At 49.7% G+C, this 23,555-nt stretch overlaps 4 protein-coding genes across 4 annotated transcripts; 3 read left to right on the forward strand and 1 right to left on the reverse strand.

Moving 5' to 3' along the window:
- Nucleotides 1-1,870: 1,870 nt before the first annotated feature.
- On the forward strand, nt 1,871-6,394 carry agpat3 (1-acylglycerol-3-phosphate O-acyltransferase 3). The gene is made up of 9 exons (XM_084668483.1): nt 1,871-2,023; nt 2,648-2,973; nt 3,130-3,299; nt 3,405-3,566; nt 3,865-4,018; nt 4,123-4,225; nt 5,145-5,220; nt 5,421-5,619; nt 5,845-6,394. Exons 2-9 carry the CDS (start codon nt 2,796-2,798, stop codon nt 5,934-5,936), a joined length of 1,134 nt encoding a protein of 377 aa, XP_084524609.1. The 5' UTR covers nt 1,871-2,023; nt 2,648-2,795; the 3' UTR covers nt 5,937-6,394.
- Nucleotides 6,395-6,680: 286 nt separating this feature from the next.
- On the forward strand, nt 6,681-9,652 carry plekha3 (pleckstrin homology domain containing, family A (phosphoinositide binding specific) member 3). Its single transcript, XM_084668070.1, has 8 exons — nt 6,681-7,019; nt 7,341-7,457; nt 7,652-7,807; nt 7,921-8,135; nt 8,262-8,411; nt 8,525-8,568; nt 8,678-8,751; nt 8,945-9,652. The coding sequence occupies exons 1-8, from the start codon at nt 6,980-6,982 to the stop codon at nt 9,085-9,087; spliced, it is 939 nt and encodes a 312-aa protein (XP_084524196.1). The 5' UTR covers nt 6,681-6,979; the 3' UTR covers nt 9,088-9,652.
- Nucleotides 9,653-11,046: 1,394 nt separating this feature from the next.
- LOC146261194 (integrin alpha-4-like) lies at nt 11,047-20,071 on the forward strand. Its single transcript, XM_084668168.1, has 28 exons — nt 11,047-11,216; nt 11,373-11,488; nt 11,817-11,917; nt 12,236-12,359; nt 12,627-12,694; nt 12,973-13,099; nt 13,210-13,295; nt 13,462-13,524; nt 14,377-14,514; nt 14,640-14,748; nt 14,885-14,979; nt 15,180-15,270; nt 15,408-15,453; nt 15,650-15,804; nt 15,903-16,063; nt 16,252-16,404; nt 16,555-16,631; nt 16,862-17,012; nt 17,093-17,191; nt 17,270-17,346; nt 17,441-17,530; nt 17,722-17,803; nt 17,899-18,006; nt 18,219-18,662; nt 18,893-19,018; nt 19,102-19,197; nt 19,481-19,600; nt 19,700-20,071. Exons 1-28 carry the CDS (start codon nt 11,047-11,049, stop codon nt 19,784-19,786), a joined length of 3,360 nt encoding a protein of 1,119 aa, XP_084524294.1. The 3' UTR covers nt 19,787-20,071.
- Nucleotides 20,072-21,211: 1,140 nt separating this feature from the next.
- Nucleotides 21,212-23,262, reverse strand: LOC146261195 (neurogenic differentiation factor 1-like). The gene is made up of 2 exons (XM_084668318.1): nt 23,135-23,262; nt 21,212-22,704 (listed from the first exon to the last, which is right to left on the reverse strand). The coding sequence occupies exon 2, from the start codon at nt 22,701-22,703 to the stop codon at nt 21,600-21,602; it is 1,104 nt and encodes a 367-aa protein (XP_084524444.1). The 5' UTR covers nt 22,704; nt 23,135-23,262; the 3' UTR covers nt 21,212-21,599.
- Between the last annotated feature and the right edge of the window lie 293 nt (nt 23,263-23,555).

Here is a 23,555-nt window from a genome sequence, read left to right on the forward strand (position 1 = left end):
CCTGGCTTCTGCTAGCTGGCTCTGTTGATCGTGTCCTCCTCCATGTTTTCAGTTGTCAGGGACTCTGACATGTCTGAAGAAACTGTTTGGTACCGTTTCTAGTGCTAAGTATTTTATAACATGTTACAATAAAGATTGTAGTGTACAAATCCACATTTATAAGATGTAAGATGTATGTTAAGATGCAATAAAGATAAAGTCATGATTCTATTATCAACCTACTGATCTAAACTCTTTGTTCTGAGGTTGTGTGTGTGTGTGTAGGCTTTAGCAGACACCAGATGGTGTGTGTCTGGGTGTGTGTGGGCCATATAGATCCCTGACTACCCCCAACAGCCCCCTGACTGACAGCAATATTACTAATCTTACCACACACACTACACACAGCGCTAACACGGCGATGGTGATTAAGGTTCAGGACAGATAATGAACCCCCTGTGTCGGTGCTCTGGTCTTTGGTCAGAACTGAGGTGTTGTGGTGAGGGCAGAGTCCTCGCTGACACACCTGACACAGACATCTACATATATGTATACGGTACACACACACAAATACACACACACAAACACACACACACATATACATATAAAGCTCATGAAAAAATCGACCACTGCACCTTTTTCTTTCATTCAAAAAAAAAGTTGAAAAGGACAATTTTGAGCGAGGGACAGAAGGGTAAAATTTAAGGCCACTGCAAATGTGACACTTGTATGTTTGATATTTGTTACAGTTTTTCACTTGCACTCACTTGTGTATGTGTGTGTTTGTATGTTGCAATAATGTGTGTGTGTGTGTTTGTGTTGTATGTTAAAATATAGTCTCATGTCTCAGATGAGAATACATTTTTTCAAATCAAAGTTCAAATCTCAGAACAAGTCTTTTTTGTTCACACTAGATTTGAATTTCTAATTCATTCAAGCAGAATGTACGTGTTTTGGCCTGTGTGCAAAATAGTTGTCTACAATTTGAACAACTGACAGCAGTGACTTGCTGATGAAAGCTGAGGAGTTGATTCTCAGTGAAACTGTCATGCTCTTCTCCACTTCTAACTGTTATTTTATTGTGTGAGCCATCACATGCAAAAGGATCTGTTATATGATTAGAATCTGTCAGAATCCATGTATATTGCAAAACTATTTCTGACATGGAATGTCACAGAACAGTATTAAGTACTGTGAGGAGTGACACTTTATTGTTTTTGACGAAACTACCACAGTTTTATTTTTATTTTTTTGCTGGGTTCTTTTTTTGCATGTAATAGCATGTAATTTTGTGGCAAATCTTCTGTTACATATATTTGATGGACTTGGAATGTCCGGAATGTAAAAAAATGTTTGTGCAAATGTGAATTTTCTGTTTACATTTAGCACGTTGCTATAAAAATAAATGTGCACATGATTCTTTTTCTGTGTACTAAAATAGTGTTACCATGACCTTTCCCTATAAATCTACTGTTGAAATCTCAAAAGCTCAGTGTGGACATTCTTGTACAGTACAGTAAGCAATCAGTGTCAACAAAAAAAGTCGAACAAAACTGAAATTTGGATAAGAAACATTTCCACGATGACTGCTCATAAATACTTGGGGTGAGCTGTAAACGTGTGTGTTTGTGGAAATGAGGCAGTGTAACAGACTCACCAATGGGGGATGAACTTTAGTAACCTGTGGTGTGTGTGTCGACTGCCAGCCATTCGTCTGAGAGGATCAGGTGATTGTAGACACCCCCCCAACCCTCTCCTCCCGACCCCCCCCCCCCACGCACGCAGTCCTACCAGCTGGCCCTCCCTCTTTTTTTCTATGCTCTCCCCCTTTTCCTCTCTCTCCTTCTCATTGGCACTGAGGCAAGCGTATAAAGTTCACTCCAGTTCCCTTGGGATTGGTGTGTGTGTCTGTGTGTGTGAGAGGAACTTAGGACAGAGTTCAGCCCAACCCTCCACACGCTCTCTCCCCCTCCTTCTCAGTTTCAGAGTGGCGTTCAGAGGGCAGCGTTCAGAGAGCGTGTCGCCCAGTCTTCAGTCGTCTCAGGTAAGTGCTGCCTCTGCTTTGTCCTGCTCAGTCTGCATGTCGTCATAGTAACGCTGAGAGTTGTAGTTCCTGTTTAGAGTTGATGTGAAAACTTCCTGTCCTGCTGCTTACTGTATTCATATAAAGAGAGAGCAAAGCTCAAGATTAAGGCTGTCTGAGTTAGTGGTTTTGTGTGTTTGCTGGTGGTGGTGTGTGTGTGTGTGTGTGTGTGTGTGGGAATTTATGGCTGGGCTTTGTTCCAATTAGGTGAAAGGGTGTGTGACCAGCATGAGTGTGTGTCATCAGCTATGTACACTTGCCTGGAGTACAGTACATTTGTGGTGTGACAGTGTGTGTGTGTGACAGTGTGTGTGCATGTTTGACAGTGTGTGTATGGGTGTGTGTGTGTGTGTGACAGTGTGATTGTGTGTGACAGTGTGTGTGTGACAGTGTGTGTGTGTTTGTGTGTGACAGTGTGTGTGTGGGTGCAACAGTGTGTGTGTGACAGTGTGTGACAGTGTGTGTGACAGTGTGTGTGTGACAGTGTGTGTGTGGGTGCGGCAGTGTGTGTGTGACAGCGTTCGTGTGACAGTGTGTGTGTGACAGTGTGTCACTGGAGTCTGATGACATGTATCTGTCCTACAGGTAGCCTCCAGCCCAGACAACACATGACTGCTCAGTTCTACAGAGGGGGTGTGTGTCTCTGAGAGTGTGTTTGTGTGTGTAAGCACCTCTGTATGACTCTGAATCTGAGCTCTGAGTGAGTGAGTGAGTGAGTGAGTGAGTGAGTGCCATGGCCCTTCTGGACAGTGTGAAGAGGCTGTTTGTGTTCCAGCTGTTGTTGGGCCTGGTGTTTGTGGTCAGCGGCCTGATCATCAACTTCCTGCAGCTGCTGTCCTGCGTCCTGTGGCCTTTCAACAGAGCACTGTACCGACGGCTCAACTGCCGCCTGGCCTATTCACTCTGGAGCCGTACGTACAACACACACAAGACCACACTCACACACACACACCCATAAAGTAGCAGATTGTTCACCGTCAAGAGCTAGAGGTTTGAGAGAGATCAAGAGATAAACAAATGGATAAGATAGAGAAGGTAGATAAGATATATATCGTGTGTGACTGCAGAACTGGTGAACACCCTGGAGTGGTGGTCGGGGACCGAGTGCACCCTGTTCACCGACCAGGCCACGGTGGACCGCTTTGGCAAGGAGCACGCCATCATCATCCTCAACCACAACTATGAGATTGACTTCCTGTGCGGTTGGACCATATCTGAAAGATATGGAGTGCTAGGGGTTAGTACAGATCACACCATGTCTCTGTGGGAGGATCTTCTGTGTACTGTGTGTGTACCGTTAGTGTGTGTGTGTGTGTGTAATGCCTGTTCTTTTTCTTCCCAGAGCACCAAAGTGCTGGCAAAGTATGAGCTGCTGAAGGTACCTCTGATTGGCTGGACGTGGTACTTCCTGGAGATCGTGTTCTGCAAGAGGAAGTGGGAGGATGACCGCGACGCCGTTCTGTCAGGGCTGGCCAGTTACAAAGACTACCCCGAGCACATATGGGTCAGTACCACTATGTGTGTGAGAGAGAGAGAGAGAGAGAGAGAGAGAGAGAGAGAGAGAGAGAGAGAGAGGGGGGGGGAGAGAGAGAGAGAGAGAGAGAATGTGAGTCAGTATGTCTTTATGTATGAGTGTGTGTATGTGTGCACTCTAGTCAAGGTGTAGTCGTGTGTGTGTGTTTACCGAGCCAGCGTGTGAGCATCTGTCTGCGTGAGTGAGCGTGCACGCACGGGTGTCTGTTCGTGGCCCTGTGTGTGAGCGTGTGTAAGTGTGTGTGTGTGACAGCAAGTCTTGTCTGCAGCTGTTGTTGTACTGTGAGGGCACCCGGTTCACCAAGAAGAAGCACGAGTTGAGCATGCAGGTGGCAGACAGCAAGGGCCTGCCCCACCTGAAACACCACCTCCTGCCTCGCACCAAGGGCTTCACCACCTCCATGGCCTGCCTCAGGGGCACAGGTATGCACACACACACACACACACACAGTCACACAGACACACACACAGTCATACACACAGACACACTCACCAGGGTCAGGCTGACGCGTGCGTTCCCTCCCCAGTGTCAGCCGTGTATGACGTGACGTTGAATTTCCGTGGCAACAAGAGGCCAACCTTGCTGAGCATCGTCAGGGGAGACAAGTATATGGCCGACATGAACATCAGGTAACACGCCTGTGCACACACCGGAGCACACTGTATCTCCTGTCACACCTGTGCTGCAGAGCCACGTCGCCCCCTGCTGGAAGGATGAACACCTGCACTGCCTGGTTTGCAATTTGCAAATACAGGCATCTGGTTAGATAGGACTGCATCAATGTCCCACCCCATCTCAAAGCTTCAGTCAAAGGTTAGGTCGAAAACTTGACTTCCTTTATACAACCTGTTCAACTTGTACCCCGCCAAAATCCCTCTTATCCACATGACCAACCTCCCCTTGTTGGATTATGGTAATATCATCTGTTATAGATCTGCATCCAAACGCTTAGCTAACAAGTTTGACACGCTTTACCACTCTGCTATCCGGTTTACCACAAACCTCCCTGCACAGGTTAGCTCTTATTTACAAATACCTCCTGGATCGATTACCCCGCTACCTACACCCAGTCTTTGCCCCATACTCGGATACAATTCCCCAAATCTAAAGCATACCTTGCTCTCACTATTTCAGTCTGTCTGGGACACATTACAAATGCCCCTGACACTGGCAACATTTATCTGCCTTCAAAGATTCAGTCAAGGACATTCTCCCAGATACACGGAAAGGTTACCACACCAACTGAATTCTTCCCTGACTGCGTGTTCTTTTGTTGTCGCCCCTCGAGGTTACACGTCACATCCTTCCATGATGTTCAGCTTTCGTGCAGCATGTCCTTTACTCTTGTTTCTACTGTTGTGCTGTAAACCTCCTTGTTTTCTGGTTTTATCTTGCAGTCCTTTTCCTCTTTCCCCTCCAGTGACTTTTGTCACTTTCCAGGCTGTCATTGCAAATGAGAATTTGTTCTTAATGACTTGCCTGGTTAAATGACGAACTGTCGGCCTGGTCTCTAGTGTCCAACTGTGTGTGTGCGTGCTGTCTCTCCAGGCGCTATGCTGTAGACGAGATTCCTGAAGGTGAAAAGGAGTGTGCTGATTGGCTTCATAATCTCTACCGGGAGAAGGTAGGGCCTTGACTAATCTAGCCTGCTTTCTCACTCCATGATCGGCTAGTGTAGCCTGGCCTATCTCTCTGGGATCGATCGGAGCTGAAATAACAGTAGTCACATCATTGTATGAACGTGAGATTTCTGTATAAGGTCTCGACAATAATGTCCGTTAAAAGTGTTGTACGAATGTTGTACATATGTGTGTTTTGTGGCAGGATTCACTCCAGGACTACTACATCAAAGAGGGCTGCTTCCCCGGCCCCACTATCACTCCCCGCCGACGACCTTGGACACTCCTCAACTTCCTAGTCTGGGCGGGGCTTCTGCTCTGGCCCCTCTCCTCGTTTGCCTGGGGCATCATCGTCAGTGGCAACCTTGTCCTCAGTCTCGCCTTCCTTGGCGGGCTTTTCGTTGGTGGGTAGTCAGACCGCTTGAAAGACGGTCAAAGAACCTGCCAGCTACCCAGTCAGTCAGTCAGTAGTCAGTCAGTAGTCAGTCAGTCTGTCAGCCAGCCAGTCCGTCCGTTCAGTCAGACAAGTATTCAAAGACATAAACAAGGACAGTTTCAGGAAGTATACTGACCTGCTGTACCCCCCCCCCCCCTCCTCCCCCTCCCCCCATCCTCCCCCCTCCCCCCAGCCTCCGTTGCCATGCAGCGCCTCATCAGCGTATCGGAGGTGAAGAACACGGGCTCCTCCTATGGAAACCAGGCCAGCAAGAAGCAGGACTAACCGCAACCTAGACCAGCAGAACAGGACTAGAACTGCTATGGACCCCTCCACTCTGGACCGCTCAGCTCCACAGTGCTGGGAAAGCTCCTCTGGAACTACAGCTAATCTAACAATTACTTAACAATGGGTGGAGTCCATTTTTTTGATTGTAGGTCTTTAGGCCAAAGTAAGTTTCAGAAGGTGGTTTGGTCAAACTGAAACTAACAAGATGTAAGATACATGTATGTTTCACACAATTAAAGGAAGTGAAAAGTCTTATGACTGGAAATGAAAACATTGAACACGTTTTGCTGAAATACTTGTTATTTTTACCTTTTAGGGCATTTTTTGGTTGAGGAAGTTGTTTGAGTAATTTACAACAAAGCTGCATGATTAACTGTGAAAGACAACTGCAACGGCTAATGTCTGTTAGTAGATTCAATCACTGCTGTAATAAGAATAATAAAGCATTGAAATCAGTGAATACATAATAATTTACTCAGCCTAGTGTAATGCTTGTCATTAAATATTTGTACCCACACACAAACCAACACAACATTTATCTTTCTTCTTCCTCCCCCTCACCCCACAAGTCTTCTTTCTAGATATCTCTCCCCCAGTCAATTTGATCTCTCATCTATGTTCAATCCTGCAAAAACATCTTTCTTTGGGAGCCTTGTATGTCTCAGTGCAGAACTTTTATTTTGATATGCACCGGATATGGGGTTCATTTGCAGCACAGAGCACTTCCCAAAACAAGATTCCTAAAGAGCTGAAGCCAGACAAATAGCTGGCCAGCTGCGATATTTACTATGTAGCAGCTAGCCAACGAGCAAGCTAACGTTGGTTCAACTAGCAAGATGAACGCATTTTGCTGCCTGACAACCAGTCAGTTACATGGCACTATGTACAGTAAGGCTAGCTAACATATTTCATTTGATTTGTGTCATTAGGTTGACAAGCTAACTAGCTACCTAAATGGCTAGCTAGGCGTCATCAGAATTTAGATCTGGTGGTACTGGTAGCTAGTCCGTATTGGTCGAGTGTGCTTTTGAAAACGAGCGATGGAAGGAGTTCTCTACAAGTGGACGAACTACATGACAGGCAAGCAGATGTTCCTTTGACAGCAGTTCTTTAGGCCAACTAACTGTGTGTACCAACTAACGGAAGCAAGCAAGTGTGACACTTGCCTCTATAGACATTAGCAAGTGTTTGTCAGTCTTCGCTCGAAAGAAGGAAGTGTGGAGCTGTCAGCGACTGATACCATCCCCGAGTCACTCTTATGCCGCGACCTAGGGGGCGGGGCCGAGCGTAACCTACAGTCGGAATGTGTTTGCGTGTTGATGTATACTGCTGTTTATGTGCTGTGGACAGTCGTATTTGTTAAATAATGTATTGTGTGTGTTGCGTGCATTGCTGCTGCAGGGTGGCAGCCTCGCTGGTTCGTCCTGGACGATGGGATCCTCTCCTACTACGACTCGCAGGAGGACGTTTGCAAAGGCAGCAAGGGCAGCATCAAGATGTCTGTCTGTGAGATCAAAGGTGAACACACCGTCTACACACAGCCGCACACGCACAACCCAAGCCCTCATGCACACACGTACAACACGTCCACTTCCACACACACACACACACCAGTATGGATCTGTGTCTGTCCTCCGTACCTCCCCACGGCCCAGCCCACACGTAACCGTGTGTGTGTGTGTGTGTGTGTGTGTGTGTGTGTGTGTGTCCAGTCCACCCCTCAGACAGTAGTCGCGTGGAGCTGATCATCCCAGGGGAGCAGCACTTCTACGTTAAGGCAGTGAACGCTGCTGAGAGACAGAGGTGGCTGGTGGCTCTGGGGAGCTCCAAGGCTGGATTACTGTACACAGGCAGCACCATGGAGAGAGGTAACACACACAAACACACGCATAGACATGTAGACACATAACCAGACATGGCACACGCTCAGACGCACTCACTCAAAGTAAGCCCAGAGTGTGTGTGTGTGTGTGTGTGTCAGAGCTGACAGAAAGGACAGACAGTCTGAGGACTAAGATGTCGGAGCTGCGCCTCTACTGTGACCTCCTGGTGCAGCAGGTGCACACGCTCCAGCACTCAGCCACACCCATCGGCGACATCACTTCCTGCTGCGACACGCCTGGCCATGACGTCACCTCCTGCGCAGACCAACCTAGCCAGGACATCCCGTCCGCCCCGCCCTCGCCCAGCTCTGAGGTAACCTCTTGTCGCTTCGATTGCGGCTGTGCGTGAGCTCGAAAAACGTCACAACATTAGACCAATGCTCCGATGAAGAACATTGTTTCCTTAACACACACACACACTCTCTCTCTCTCTCTCCAGACCAGACAGGAGGCATCGTCTCTGCTGAGGGCTACCTGCAGCACCTTTCTAAGGACCCTAGAGGAGTGTATGACCCTGGCCAACACACACCTCACCCCGCCGCCAGACTCCCTCTCCCCTGTCTCGCCCTCCCCCCTGCAGATGGCCCGGGTGAGGACCAGCGGAGTGTGTGTTTGAGTGCGCCTGTGTATAGTATCCGCGCGCGGAGTAACCAGTGAGTGTGTTAAGTAACCATAGTTCCACGGTATATTCCTCCTGTGCAGATGAAGCGGTCCATCAGTCACCCAGGAACATACAGCTCTGACCGGTGAGATTGTACACCACACGCGCACACACATGCTGCCGTACAGTGGGTCTCGTTGACTGAGGTGATGCGATGAGCGTGACATCATCACTGTGTGCCCTGTTGTCGACAGGTGTGGCCAGCGCAGGACCAGAACCTGCTCCGACACCGAGGCTGCCTGTCCCCTCCCTGCTGGACACACTGACCGTGAGACACAGTTACCTTACCGGACACACACACACACACTTACCTTACACAAACACAGTTACTATCCACATACACATGGTTACTACGCACACATACACACACCGTTACTACAACCCACATTAACCACGCACACTTTGTCACTATACACGCACTCACTTCCTTCTCTCTTTCTATGGTTACCAATGCGTCACAGGAGCGTTGCCGGGGGCGTTGCCGTGCCTGAAACCCAGTGTGAATGGAGACTCTGCCCCCTGCATCCCGGAGGAGAGTAGGGGAGGGGCCAGTCCCACAGCCACGCCCGACACAGACGCCCACGAGACGGACGTGTCCATCTAGAAGTGACCGCCGTGCTGACGCGCCTGTCCTGTCCCTCACACCACAGACCCTGCTACCATTATGACAGACGCTGCACCAACAGACGGGTGTTACGTGCTTTTCTGTCCCCTACCAGCCCTTGCCGGTCACGTCGATAACAGTTCCCTCCGTATCGGCGTCACAGGGATATCTGTCCCCTCTGATAGTGTGTCACAGTCATTGGGGTCCCCTCTGAAGTATTGTAGGAGTTCCTGTGGAAGCGTGTCCCTGCACTTTAACAACATGGATGGATACAGACGTCCTTTCTGAATGTTTTTAGAATCAGTAGAAGATGTGGGATGCAGGTCACTGAGACCAGAATTCTGTGCCAAGGACCCTGATGAAAATGTCAAAGCCTTGGCATGACATGCATACACACACTTTACTCACACACACACACACACACACGTCACACTGTATTACTGAGTCCCAGACGCACTCGTGTGTATTTCCATGCTTCAGTGCAGGTCTGTCCTGCCCAACTATGAAGGAGATGTCTAAATGAACATCCTCAGCTTAATGTTTTAAATAAAAACTTGTCTGTCAACATGTCAAACCTGTGTTAGCTACAGACCAACACACACACACACACACACAAACACAGATACACACACACACAAACACACACATACACAGAACATGCAGACTGACACAGACAAGGACATGTTTGGTTTGAACATAGGTGGAGACAAACATTTGTCATCACCTTTTCTGCTGACACTATACCTCTTGCTTATTTCTAAATATTGACGTTTCAATGGTCTGCTAACGTTGGTAACTTATCCAAAAACCAAAGATTAGCAGCTATTTGTTAATACATTGACATTCTCTGTTCTAATATATGGATGGGCATCATATTTGTAAATGATGCTGTATTGTGAAAAAGTCACGATTTTCAATAACAACTATATTCTCCAAGATACAGCGTAGTAGTGTTGCTCGCCCACACACACACACACACGCTGGTGGCATCCGTCTGTTTCAGTTCCCACAAGAACATCTCATACCATACCATTTCCCATCCACACTGCACCTCTCGCTCTTCGAAACAAGCGTCATGCAACAGGCTTTGCAAACACACCCAAAAAGTTTACACCCGTCTCCACCCTCAGACCACAATCCTCATCTTCCTCTGTATGACCTCTGTTCTCACACACCAGCTAATATTACAACAAACACATTTGTTCGCCACAGGGTCACCATGGCGATTGAATACATCCAGGGGCGTTACACCCTTTTGACTTGGGCACATGCCCCAGCATAAATCTTCTGTGCCCCAGTAAAATCTAGTTTTAGTCAATTTATTGAACAAAATGTATTTAACAATTTATTTTATTAGTCAGTGCATTCATTTTTATTGATAGTGCTGGAAAAATAAACGCAGAATCCCAATCAACACTTGTAAAATAAAAGCACATGCCGATGCCCCCAGAATTCCATGTCTTGCCAATTAGCACGCACACAGAAGTTCAGGTGTTGGACTCTGCTCACAAGTCAGAATTGAGGTCGTTTCTAAATGATAGGCCTAACGATCCTCTTATTTTGACTAAAACATAAAAACAATATTACATGAAGCTCAAAAAACTGTATTTGCGCTCAAATGAATGCAAAAGAAATGTGCGTGCTCATTAACTATTGATGTCCCTGCCAAAGCCGATATCAAACTTGCGGCCCTGAGCTGTTGTATAGTGGGCTAAGCAAGGGGAGTTTATATAGAAGAGTAGTGCACTGTGCGCAGCAAGATTGGAAGAAAAAAACGGATATGAATAGGGGCCTGCTGTGCCCCAGGAGGGCGTTATATTTAACAACGCCCCTGCAAGCATCCTTTTTGAGAAGGTGTGAAAATTTGAGATCACGCAAATAGCCCATGTTGCTTTTATCATGCATTCATTTCGGCTGGGAACGAGTATCTTTCGGATTAGATAACGTTAGGATAAAAATATGTTTCGAATAGTTAACTTAGAAAAACTATTTCTCACGTTCTTGTGGTATGTCAACCGGTTTACCGAGCCGTACAACCTGGACACACAGCACGCGTTAACTCTCAGCGGACCCAACGGATCCTTCTTTGGATATTCGGTTTTGCTTCACGCGCATGAAGACCAGACATGGTGAGAAAATAGACCACCACTACTAGGCTACATTCTGTTAAATTCAATCAAAGTGGTAGGCCATATTTTGTACCCTCACGGGCCATGGCAGTGAAGCAAGAGTGTTCTCGGTAAACGGCTCATTGGCACAGCAGCAATGTCTCCGGTGTGTTTCAGGGTTCTGGTTGGAGCGCCGGTGGCCGATTCCAAAACCTACCCGGCCGCAAAGACCCCAGGTGCGGTCTACAAGTGCACATTAAATGACAGTCGGCACTGCGAGCAAATTCAAATGGGTGAGTATAGATGGATATCAAGAGTGTGTGTTGCATGTTCAACGTGTCCCGCGCTATATAGTTGCACAATGAATGGACGAGGCGCAGGCATAGAAAGTCAGTTTTCTGCCTAGTTGAGAGCTGTCTCGAGTTATACAGTTTAATGCCACCTACCTGCCAATCAGAAACAGCTGCACACACCTTCCCCTCCAGGATTTTTGTAGCCAAACGTTGAAAGGTATGGTCATCTCATGCCAAACTTTGCCAAACTCTCATAACATTTGAGAGCAGTGCAAAACCCATGTTACATGTTTGATGCATGATGTCATACATGTGTTGAATGTTCCAGACACAGGACCTATGCCTTGTGGCCGTAACTGCCCCTCGGAGGTGGATAACCAGTGGCTGGGTGTCAGTCTGTCCAGAAGACATGCAGACGGCTTGCTACTGGTAGCTACGCACACGCATGACCAGAGTTGACATGCATGATCTGAATCTGTCTACTCGCATGACATACATAATCAGAGTCTACACATCTAATACCCATGACCTTAGCCTACACGTATGACCTGTATGCACATGTATGACACGTAAGACCAGAGTTTACACGCATGACTCAAGTGTACGTACATGTACAATGTTTACACATTCTACGTGCGTGACGACACATATGTACTACATGCACAATATGCTTGACACACAAGACAGACTACACGTATGGCATGAGCCCACAAGCATGACTAGAGTCCACATGCATGTGCTCCACAGGCGTGTGCTCATCGTTGGAAGAACATTAACTACCTTCCAGAGGGCGATAAGCTGCCTCTAGGCATATGTTACCAACTAGATGGCGACCTGGTCCGGTCCATCCCTCTGATACCCTGTTACAGAGGTAACCGTTCCCTGCCTCTTTCTCTACTTTTGGCTTTCTCTCTCTCTCTCTCTCTCTCTCTCTCTCTCTCTCTCTATCTTCCTCGGAAGTGAGAGTGCGTCTCTGCACCTCTCTCTCTCTCTCTCTCTCTCTCTCGCTCTCTCTCTCTCGCTCTCTCTCGCTCTCTCTTGTTTCTTTGACCTCACTTTCTCGATCTCTTCCTTTACCTTTACCTATCACTTTACCTGCTTCTCAACTTCTCCTTCTCTCTGGCCTCTCCCTCTCTAGACGATGAAAATGAATTTGGAGAGGGGTACACCGCCTGTCACGCTGGGATCTCCAGCTTTCTCTTGGAGGTCAGTACTCAGACAACCACATTGTAGCTGTCAGTACTCAGACAACCACATTGTAGCTGTCAGTACTCAGACAACCACATTGTAGCTGTCAGTACTCAGACAACCACATTGTAGCTGTCAGTACTCAGACAACCACATTGTAGCTGTCAGTACTCAGACAACCACATTGTAGCTGTCAGTACTCAGACAACCACATTGTAGCTGTCAATACTCAGACAACCACATTGTAGCTGTCAGTACTACGTAAGACTGCAACCACACTGTTGCTATGACAACAGGACCTGATTGTTATGGGGGCCCCAGGGACCAAGTATTTCACGGGTTCGGTGATCGCCTACAACACCTCCACTCGTGTGACCGCCACCTACATTGACGACGGCACTGTGCAATTCGACAGTTATCTGGGTAACTGTCACACATCCACAGTCCCTCCCCCGACCCCCCCCCCCCCCACAGACACACACTCATGTATATCCCCTAACAGAAACACCTGAGTAATGACGGCTGTATTCCAGGATATTCCGTCAGTGCGGGTCACTTCCTGTCTGCAGACAGTATTGAGGTGGTGGGCGGAGCCCCACAGTACCTCCAAACCGGCATGGTGAGCAACACCAAACAAACGACCCCTCCCTCTTCCATTGCATACCCCCCCTCCTCCCCCTTTCCTCTTAACCACCCCATTGTCCTTTACTCCCTCCCTCCCTCCCTCTCCTCCTCCCTCACCTCCTCCTCCTCTTTTCTGACCCTCCTCCCCTCTCTTCTCACAGGTATACATCTTCAGCATGCAGTCAGTCACTCTCAGGATCATCGCTGATGTCACAGGGTCACAGGTTTCAATTCCAGTTTATTGTGTTTATTATGTACAGGACACACAAGTATATAAGTACAATGAAAAGCTTTGTGCCGCTGAGCTTCCTACAACAGTGCAGTTTGTAATAATCAAATAGATGGACACTAATAATAAAAGATGAGGGATTCGATTTTTTTGTTTTTGTTTTAACAATAGTATACACAATACTCACTGACTAATGTAATGAAACAGTAAGGATAGGCAGTTGCAAGGTGGTTATAATAAGTGCAAATGTGCAAAATCTATGCTGGGCAGTGCAGTACTCAGACTGTGAAGATATGATGTACAGGAAGGAGGTGGGGGGTAGTTACAGTCCGTTTCAGAAGGCAGGTGGGGGGGTAGTTATCTGTTCAGGAGCCTGACAGCCTGGAGATAGAAGCTGTCTTGTAGTCGATTAGTTCGGGAACTAATGCTGCAGTACCGCTTGCCTAGGTGAGGTGGTTCTGAGGTTGCCTAGGTGAGGTGGTTCTGGGGTTGCCTAGGTAAGGTGGTTCTGGGGTTGCCTAGGTAAGGTGGTTCCGGGGTTGCCTAGGTGAGGTGGTTCTGAGGTTGCCTAGGTGAGGTGGTTCTGGGGTTGCCTAGGTGAGGTGGTTCTGGGGTTGCCTAGGTGAGGTGGTTCTGGGGTTGCCTAGGTAAGGTGGTTCCGGGGTTGCCTAGGTGAGGTGGTTCCGGGGTTGCCTAGGTGAGGTGGTTCCGGGGTTGCCTAGGTGAGGTGGTTCCGGGGTTGCCTAGGTGAGGTGGTTCTGGGGTTGTCTCCATAACCTCTGCCTTGACTGTGTCCAGAAAGAAGGATGCCAAGTCTGAATCTCATGTTCTGTGTGTGTGTGTGTAGCGAGGGTCCTACTTTGGGGCCAGTGTGTGTGCTGTAGACCTGAACTCGGACGGCATGTCCGACCTGCTGGTTGGAGCTCCCATGTTCAGCTCTGTGAGGGAGGAGGGCCGCGTGCACGTCTACATCAACGAGGGACACGTGAGTCACACACACATGCTACACACACGCATTCATATACACACACACACACACATACACACATGAGGCTCTGGTTGATGTCATGACAAGCTTGTGTGTGATGTGGTTGTGTGTGTGTGTGTCAGGCAAACCTGATCGAGCAGACGTTTACTCTGGCGGGGAGAGACTCGTACGCTGCTCGCTTCGGCCAGACCATCATCAGCCTGGGAGACCTGGACCATGACGGCTACCACGGTAACCCTCATCAACTGTTACCCTGGAAACCCGCACCGTTACCGTGGGATCCACCACTGGCACCCTGGGATCCTTCACTGTTACTATGGCAACACCGACTGTTACCCCGGCAACCCTGACTGTGGTTTGTGTGTAGATGTGGCTGTAGGAGCCCCTCAGGAGGATGACCTACAGGGGGCTGTTTACATCTACAATGGCAGGAAGACCGGACTGGGGAGAGACTACTCACAAGTGGGTACACGTCTCTCTGTATTGATCTCCCTCTCTCCAGCCCCGCTTTCTGTATCTCTGACTCACTCATTTTCTCTCTTTCTCCCTCTATATATCACTCTGTCTCTCTCTCTAACCCTCTTTCTGTTGCTCAATGTCTCTCTGGCTAACCCTGTTTGTGTTTCTGTTGCCCTGTCTCTTTATTGTGTGTTTCTGAACAGCGTATATCAGGCTCGGTGATGGGTAATGCCTTCAAGATGTTCGGACAATCTTTGTCCGGGGGAATAGACGTGGACGTAAACGGATACACAGGTAGTACACTCTACACTCCGGCTCATCCCAATACCTCATCTCTAATCATCCCTGCCCTCCCCTTCTCTCTTCTCACCTCGGTCTCCCACTCTTTCTTCTCATCCCTCTCTCACACCTCTCATCCCTCTCTGGTCTAGATGTAGCTATAGGAGCCTTCCTGTCAGACTCTGCTGTTGTTCTCAGGTAATCCTACTGACCTGGTCTACACACCTCGCTATTCTACTGACCTGGTCTACACACCTAGCTATTCTACTGACCTGGTCTACACACCTAGCCAGGCCAGTAGCCTACCTAGGAAGCTCTTTACCATATCATTTCCTGTGCATATTTGTGTGTGTGCATAAATGTGTGTGTGTGCTTCTGTGTGTGTGAATGGCAGGACGCGTGCGGTGGTGGTAGTACAGGCTTGGCTGCTCTTGCCAGAAAGTGTGAACCACTCTCAGCCACTCTGCTCAGACAACGGCCAATCAGCTGTCTGCATCAATGCCTCCATCTGCTTCCGCCTGGGAGGGCAACCCAGCACAGGACACGTCGGTGAGGACAAACACACACACCCACACACACACATATATACACACAATCTCCCCATTCCCCTTACCTATAATTGTGTGTGTCTGTGTGTGTATGTGTAGACATGTTTTACAACCTGACTGCAGATGTCAAGCACAAAGATGGCTTGCGCCGCCGCCTCTACTTCTCCACCAATGGGACGGCTCGCTTTAAAACGACGACGGGCATGGTCAAGACAACGCACGACAACGTGACCTGCACTACCCATCAGGCCTTTCTGCGGGTGAGGGATGAGCGAGGGAGGGATGGATGGGGAGAGAGATGGCCCAAAGGAACAGAAAGTAGGGAAGAACAGATTGAAGGAGGGGAGGATGGAGGGAGGGATGAATGGACGTATGGAAGCAGGGATGGCTGTAGGGAGTAGGAGGTGTATTAAAGACATTGCCCCCGCCCCCCCCTCCCCTTCCCTAGAGAGACGTGAGGGACATCTACTCCCCCCTGGTAATGGAGCTGCACTATGAGCTGGGGGGTCAGCACAGGGAGGGGGCGCCTTCCCTCATCCTCCCCCCTCTCACCCCCGTCCTGCAGAGGGGCGAGGAACATCACAACCAGCTGACCAATCAGGTAGGAGCACATCAACCTTCTGACCATTCTGGAAGGCAGGAACAATATAGGCAGCTGATCAATTAGATGGGAGCAATCCAAGAAGATGACCCGTCAGGTCGAGAGTGCAGTGTAGCTTTGCAGTGTCGATGTGTGTGCTTCTCTCTGCAGACGCTGTTTGCCAGGTACTGTGTGTTTGTCAACTGTTCCACCAACCTACAGCTGTCTGCCCAGCTAGTAACACCCAGGTATGTCCCCTCCCCTCCCTCCCTCTCCCCCCTCCCCCCCCTCCCCTCCCCCCCCCTCCCCTCCCCTCCCCTCCCCTCCCCTCCCCTCCCCTCCCCTCCCCTCCCCTCCCCTCCCCTCCCCTCCCCTCCCCTCCCCTCCCCTCCCCTCCCCTCCCCTCCCCTCCCCTCCCCCTCCCCTCCCCTCCCCTCCCCTCCTGTTTGTGTGATAATGTGTGTGTCTGCCCCTGCAGGAGTCATAAAGGTGTAGGGTTCATAGCACTTGGGGAGGGCAAGACCTTCCTACTGAACGTTACCCTGGGTAACATAGGAGATGCTGCCTTCCAGCCTACCCTCCACCTCCGTTACCCTGACAACCTGCACTTTATTAAGGCGTTGACGGCGGTAAGATGCACACACACATATATCCATATGCACACACACACACACACAGTGAGTGAGTGAGCTTTGGGGTGTGTTTACAGGGAGAACAACATGTCAGCTGTCAGGGCACAGAGGAGAAGAAAGAGTCTGGTGGAGTAGACTGTCGCCTAGGAAAACTGTTCCTGAATGTCCTGGCTAAGGTACAAACAGACAGACACACACGTGCACGTAGGTCTTGTGGGAAGCTTGTCTCTCACACGTGTGTGTGTGTGCCTCAGGTGAACGTCAGTTTCCTGATGGAGGTCGGCTCCGACAGTGGTCCAGGTGACCTCAACGTCACAATCACGGCCTCCAGGTATCCAACATAGTTCCGCCGTCTGGAAGGCTCTATAAGACTCCGGTGTGCGTTCCACAAAGGTCACGTGTGTGTATGTTCTTCGTCGTGACAGGGAGAACTTTGAAAGTGAAGATCTTCTTTATGACAACGTGGTCGTTCTGATCGTGCCTCTGAGATATGGGGTCAACCTCAACATACATGGGTCAGATACTCTACTGACCTCAGCTCTCTCTCTCTCTCTCTCTCTCTCTCTCTCTCTCTCTCTCTCTCTCTCTCTCTCTCATTCGCTCTCTTGCTTTCTCTCTCTCTGTCTCTCTCTCCCTCTCTATCGCTCTGTACATATACAAAGATATAGTGTGGATATAGATGCAGTGTGTGTGTGTGTGTGTGTAGGTTTGCCTCACGTCAAGGATTTGAGTTTGGAGACTTTAATGAGCCCTACTGCCACACCGAGAGGTTCAACTACACGATCAAGGTACACAACACACACGTACACACACATAAACACGTACACACACACACACACACAGACACACAGACAGAGCCCTGTGTAAAGCCTGTCTCCTCCAGGTGCTGAATGCTGGCCCCAGCCTGTCTCAGGGCACCAGAGTGGAGGTGGTCCTGCCCAGGGCTCTGGCCCCCTACCCCCGTTCCCTGCTACGCATCCTGCATGTACAGGTAGCCTGCTCTCCCGTCCTCCACAGCCCTCTACTGCTCTAGCCCTCCCTGCAGAAGGGTCCCGTACTTCCTGTCCTGTATCTTCGTGTACTGCTGTCATGTTGTTTATCATCGTTTGCTCTGCTTTGTTTTGGGACGCTCTTCTGTGACCCACTCTTCTGTAATGCGCGTACAGAGATTAAACTGGCCTCTATCCCTGTGCTGTACCCCAGGCGTCCACTGGGGGGTGCTCTATCCTGAGCGCTGAGGGTTCTGCACCACTGTCTGCCAGCACCAGCCACTCCTATTGGCCCAACATATTCAGCACTACGAGCCCTGATTGGTCCAACCGCTCTAGCACGATGGGCCCTGATTGGTCCAACCTTTCTAGCACGATGGGCCCTGATTGGTCCAACCTCTCCAGCACGATGGGCCTTGATTGGTCCAACCTCTCTAGCACGATGGGGCTTGATTGGTCCAACCTTTTGAGCACAATGGGCCCTGATTGGTCCAACCTCTCTAGTGCAATGGATCCTTACAGGACAGACCTGCCCAGTGTCTCATCCTGGACCAATGGGAGTAGCCGCAGTGTGGAAGGGGAGGAGTGTGAGGTCAAAAGACCATCTCAATTGGAGGAGCTCATCTTCTTTTTCTCCAGAAGATCCAGGAGACAAATGGTGGGTTCACTGAAGCTTACACACATATCAATACACTCCTAACCATAGGAACTTAGAAGAACCACAGAAATCCTCTACTCTAACCATGGGCACTTATACAACCCACATCAATATACAACTCTTCCCATAGGAACGCACTACTATACCTCTAACTACTATGTCATCATACCGCACAGATCCGTGTACATCCATAAGATGACGCCTGTGTGTGTGTGTGTGTGTGTGTGCAGTACTGCATGCGACAGGATGCCCTGTGTGTGTATGTGGTGTGTGAGCTGGGTGACCTGGCCGCTGGGAGGGACGCCAGCGTTCACATTGAGGTGGAGGTGACACCTGCCGTACTGAACGTCTCACCGGTGAGGAACGCTCACACACACACACACACACACACACACACACTCTTCTCAACAGTAGTGTGGTACCTCTGGCCCTCCCTCAGGGTCGACATGCGGTGATGGAACACCAGACCACTGCAGTGGTCACCCCCAGGAAACACCCCTCTGTCTGGTTCCTCACACACGACCCCAGCACCGAGGTAAGGAGTCAGATGGCTGAGCGGTTAGGGAACCGGGCTAGGAATCTGAAGGTCGCCAGATCGATTCCTGGCTGTGCCAAAAATGACGTTGTGTCCTTGGGCAAGGCACTTCACCCTACTTGCCTCAGGGGGAATGTCCCTGTACTTACTGTAAGTCGCTGTGGATAAGAGCGTCTGCTAAATGACTAAAAATGTAAGGAACATACACACAGTCGCATAATCTGGTTGTGTCTCATAAGCATTTGTGTTTTGTGTGCGTGTGTTTGTATATATGTGTGTGTAGGTGGTGTTGGAGGCCAAGTACAGCTACAACATGGCTCCAGATGTGAAGGTCATTATCCCGGTGGCTGGTGGGGTTCTGGGCTTCCTCATGTTCCTCGTTCTGGCCCACAGGCTCAAGAAGGTACGGCAGGATCAACCCTGGACCAAGGCACCAGAGATCCGAGCTCTTGCTTGTCATTGTTACTGTGGTGCCGTGGCTAACTGGAGGTGTGTTCCACAGCATGGCTTCTTCAGGAGGCAGTTCAAGAAGGAGGACTGCAGGAGGCTAAGCTGGGACTCGCTAGAAGCTGCCAACCTCACACACTAACGATTAAACATCAACACACACACACATACACACAAACTCATTCCGCTATGCATGCATACATAGTATACACATGCATACGCACACACACTTAGACAACAAGGAAAGGAAGGTGATTGAGTGATGATGTGAATCTCAGGCGAGTTGTCAGGAGCGAGGAGAGGAAAGATGTTTCTGCTTTACTACTCAGTGTGACATGTGTGTTTGTAGTACTGTGCTCAGGGTGAAAGGTTTGTTGCTTTACTGTCTGAATTTTTTTTCTTCCAAATTGTGGTGCTTAATAAATAAGTCTGGTAAAGTGTTTTTATTAAAGTGTGTCGACGTGCCTGGGTCATCTGCCTCAGTGAGGGTGTGGTCCCAAACAGACTGAACTGTTTTCTCTCTCTTTCTCTCTTTCTCTCTCTCTTCATCTCTCGGTCTGTCTCTTCCATCTCTGTCACAAACCTCTGGCAGGAGCTAACAAGCTTTACTAGGAAAGGGTTTGTGTGTGTCTTCAACCTGTTAATCCGGTTGGTCAGAGGACTTAATGGAGATCAGCTGGGGAGCTCAGGAGGAGATGGGTGAGGAAGAGAGGAGGTGAGGAAGGTGAGAGGAGGACAGAGAGAGGCAGGGAAGCCATTACTGGGGGATCCTCTTAGCTCTTTCCTGTTTTCCTGAAGATGTGATGTCGGGGGCAGAGTCCCCTCACACACACACCTTAACCTAGTCTACATCACACACACACCTTAACCTAGTCTACATCACACACACACACCTTAACCTAGTCTACATCACACACACACCTTAACCTAGTCTACATCACACACACACACACCTTAACCTAGTCTTCATCACACACACACCTTAACCTAGTCTACATCACACACACACACCTTAACCTAGTCTACATCACACACACACACCTTAACCTAGTCTACATCACACACACACACCTTAACCTAGTCTACATCACACACACACACCTTAACCTAGTCTACATCACACACACACCTTAACCTAGTCTACATCACACACACACCTTAACCTAGTCTACATCACACACACACCTTAACCTAGTCTACATCACACACACACACCTTAACCTAGTCTACATCACACACACACCTTAACCTAGTCTACATCACACACACACCTTAACCTAGTCTACATCACACACACACACCTTAACCTAGTCTACATCACACACACACCTTAACCTAGTCTACATCACACACACACACACCTTAATCTAGTCTTCATCTCACAAACACACACACTCAAACACACACCTGACCTAGTCCACATCACTTACACTCACACGCACGCCACCTGATTCCACCTTTTTTTCCATTGGTTTTCAAGTAAATGCTTTTACTTACAAATAATGAACCAATTATTTAAACAGTTGGGTATCACTCCCATCCTTACACAATTCATATATCATTCCCTTTGAGAGTTGAACAGTTACTCTCACCTTCATCATCATCATCCTCCTCACCTTCATCGACACCACCAAAGACAGACCCTGTTACAGGAAATCCATGATCCAAATGGCTTTATTAGCAGTACTTCTAAGGCCAAACAATTCTTGAATGCTACATTCCTGCTTATTAGAGTCCAGAACTGTCTATTCATCCATCCTTCCCTCCATCCATCAATTCATTCATCAATTTGTCCATCCACCAATCCTTCAATCCCAATTCGAAATCCTCCATGAAATTCACGAGTCATACAATAGTCCTCATGAAGAGCTCAGTGAAAATACAGATCCAGCCATCTGCCCGTCCTTCTTGTCATCTGGCCGTCCATCGACGCTCCTGTGGGTCCTTGTGTCTGTTCAGGACTCCTGGAGGAGCGAGGTGAGCTGGTCCCTGAGCACACGCTCAGGCTGCGACGCCAGCCCCGCGTTGTTCACGATGTCATAGCGCAGAGAGGGGCCCTCTGTGACGTCATAGCGTTGTGGGGGGCTGTCCACGACGTCGCGGCGAGAGCCTTGCGGCCCCAGGTCGGGAGTGTGCGGGGCCGAGAAGGCGGGGCTCCGGTCTAACTCCGCCTCCATCTTGTAGCTGAAGCTTCCGCTGAAGCTGAGCGGCGGACTCAGGGGCGGGTCAAAGCCCGAGGGGGCGGGCCCAGACGAGAACTCCCCGACGTCCAAGTACGTCTCCAGGGTGCTGCCGAGGTTGTGGTAGGGGTTGACCTTGGCATGGTAGAGGTTGGTGTTGGCGCGCTGGAGGCTGGGGTTGGTGTGGTGAAGGTCCATGTTGCTGTACGGAGGGCTGGGGTAGGGGTAGGGCTGTGGGGGTGGTGCCAGGGTGGAGTGGGGCTCTGGAGCCTGCTCCGGGAGAGAGGTGAGGGGGTTGAGCTGCAGGCTGCTGGCCAGCAGGTTGGAGGTGGGCTGGGAGAGGCCCTGGCAGAGAGCCTGCATGAAGCCCAGCAGGTCTGGGGCTTGGTAGGCCTGGTAGCCCTGGTAGCCCAGCCCCTCCTGCAGCAGCTCCGACAGCGCCCAGATGTAGTTCCTGGCCAGGCGCAGCGTCTCGATCTTGGACAGCTTCTGGGCGCCGGAGAAGCAGGGCACCACCCTCCGCAGCTCCTCCAGGGCCTCGTTCAGCCCGTGCATCCGGCTGCGCTCGCGCGCGTTGGCCTTCATGCGCCGCGCCTTCACGCGCTGGGCTCCCACCGTCCTGCTCCTCCTCCTCTTCCTGCCCACCGAGCCCTCGTTCCCAGGCCTCTCGTCCTTCGCCTCCTCCTTGTCCTCCTCCGACTCCTCCTCCGACTCCTCCTCCGACTCCTCCTCCTCCTCGTTGCTCTCCTGCTCCATCATCCTGTCGTCGTCCTCCTTCCTGTTGACTCTCTCCATCATGGTGAAATGGGGTTCCTGGCAGACGTCCAGTTGCTGCTGCCAAGCAGTGTTCTCTCTGGGTAGGGATGGGAGCAGGGTCATTCTGGAGAGGACAGGGACAGATTGAATCACGCTCCTTGGCAATGGCATCATCGTCACTACCATCATCATCTCATTCATCGTCTACATAAGCACATGTTCTGTTGATAATCACAGCTTAGAGATTAGACTATTCATAGCAGACAAGTCCATGATGATTCATAGCAGTCATAGAGAGGCTCTTGGCTGTGTATTTAATTACACCTCAGAACAACTGGACAAGTTCAACTGGACATGTAACAATCTTGGTCAGGGTTAGGTCATGAAGCAACACAAACACCATCAGCAAAACAACACACAAACAAACAAAGGTTTTCGATGATCTCTGTTCTACAAAATCCTCCTAGCTGTCGATGAAAACCCTGTGTGGCGTGTTGATGTGGATGTGAGAATGCAGCCTCCCTCCATCCCATAGTCAATCCTGGTTTAGTTACCGTGGCAGCAGAGTGTGTTGTGAAGGCTCATGTCCCGTTCTGGGTGGATGGATGGATGGCTGGTCCGTGGAGGAGAGGTTAGGTCTGCTCTGGTTGCAGTGTCGCTGAGTGTGAAGAGAGTTGAGCGGAACACCGCAACTCCTTATCTCCTAATCCTTGCGTGCGGCACTAATCTCCCAACCAACCCCCTCCCACCCCCCTCCTCCCCACCTCACCCCTTTCGGTATATTATGTTGTGGCAAACAGCCTCAACCTTCTAAGTAGTTCCACTCTTCCTCCCCCTCCTCCTCCCGCTCCGCTCAGTAAACTGTTTACCCCAGCAGTACCTGTCCTCATTTGACTTCCTGGAACTACCTAAGCACCTAGGTAGGTCAGCAGTCTGTAGCAGAGGAGGTCTACAGTGTGTCCCAGGGTACGGTAC

This window comes from Hypomesus nipponensis, chromosome 12, assembly GCF_054491055.1.
Source record: "Hypomesus nipponensis isolate SF chromosome 12, ASM5449105v1, whole genome shotgun sequence".
Lineage (NCBI taxonomy): Eukaryota > Metazoa > Chordata > Actinopteri > Osmeriformes > Osmeridae > Hypomesus > Hypomesus nipponensis.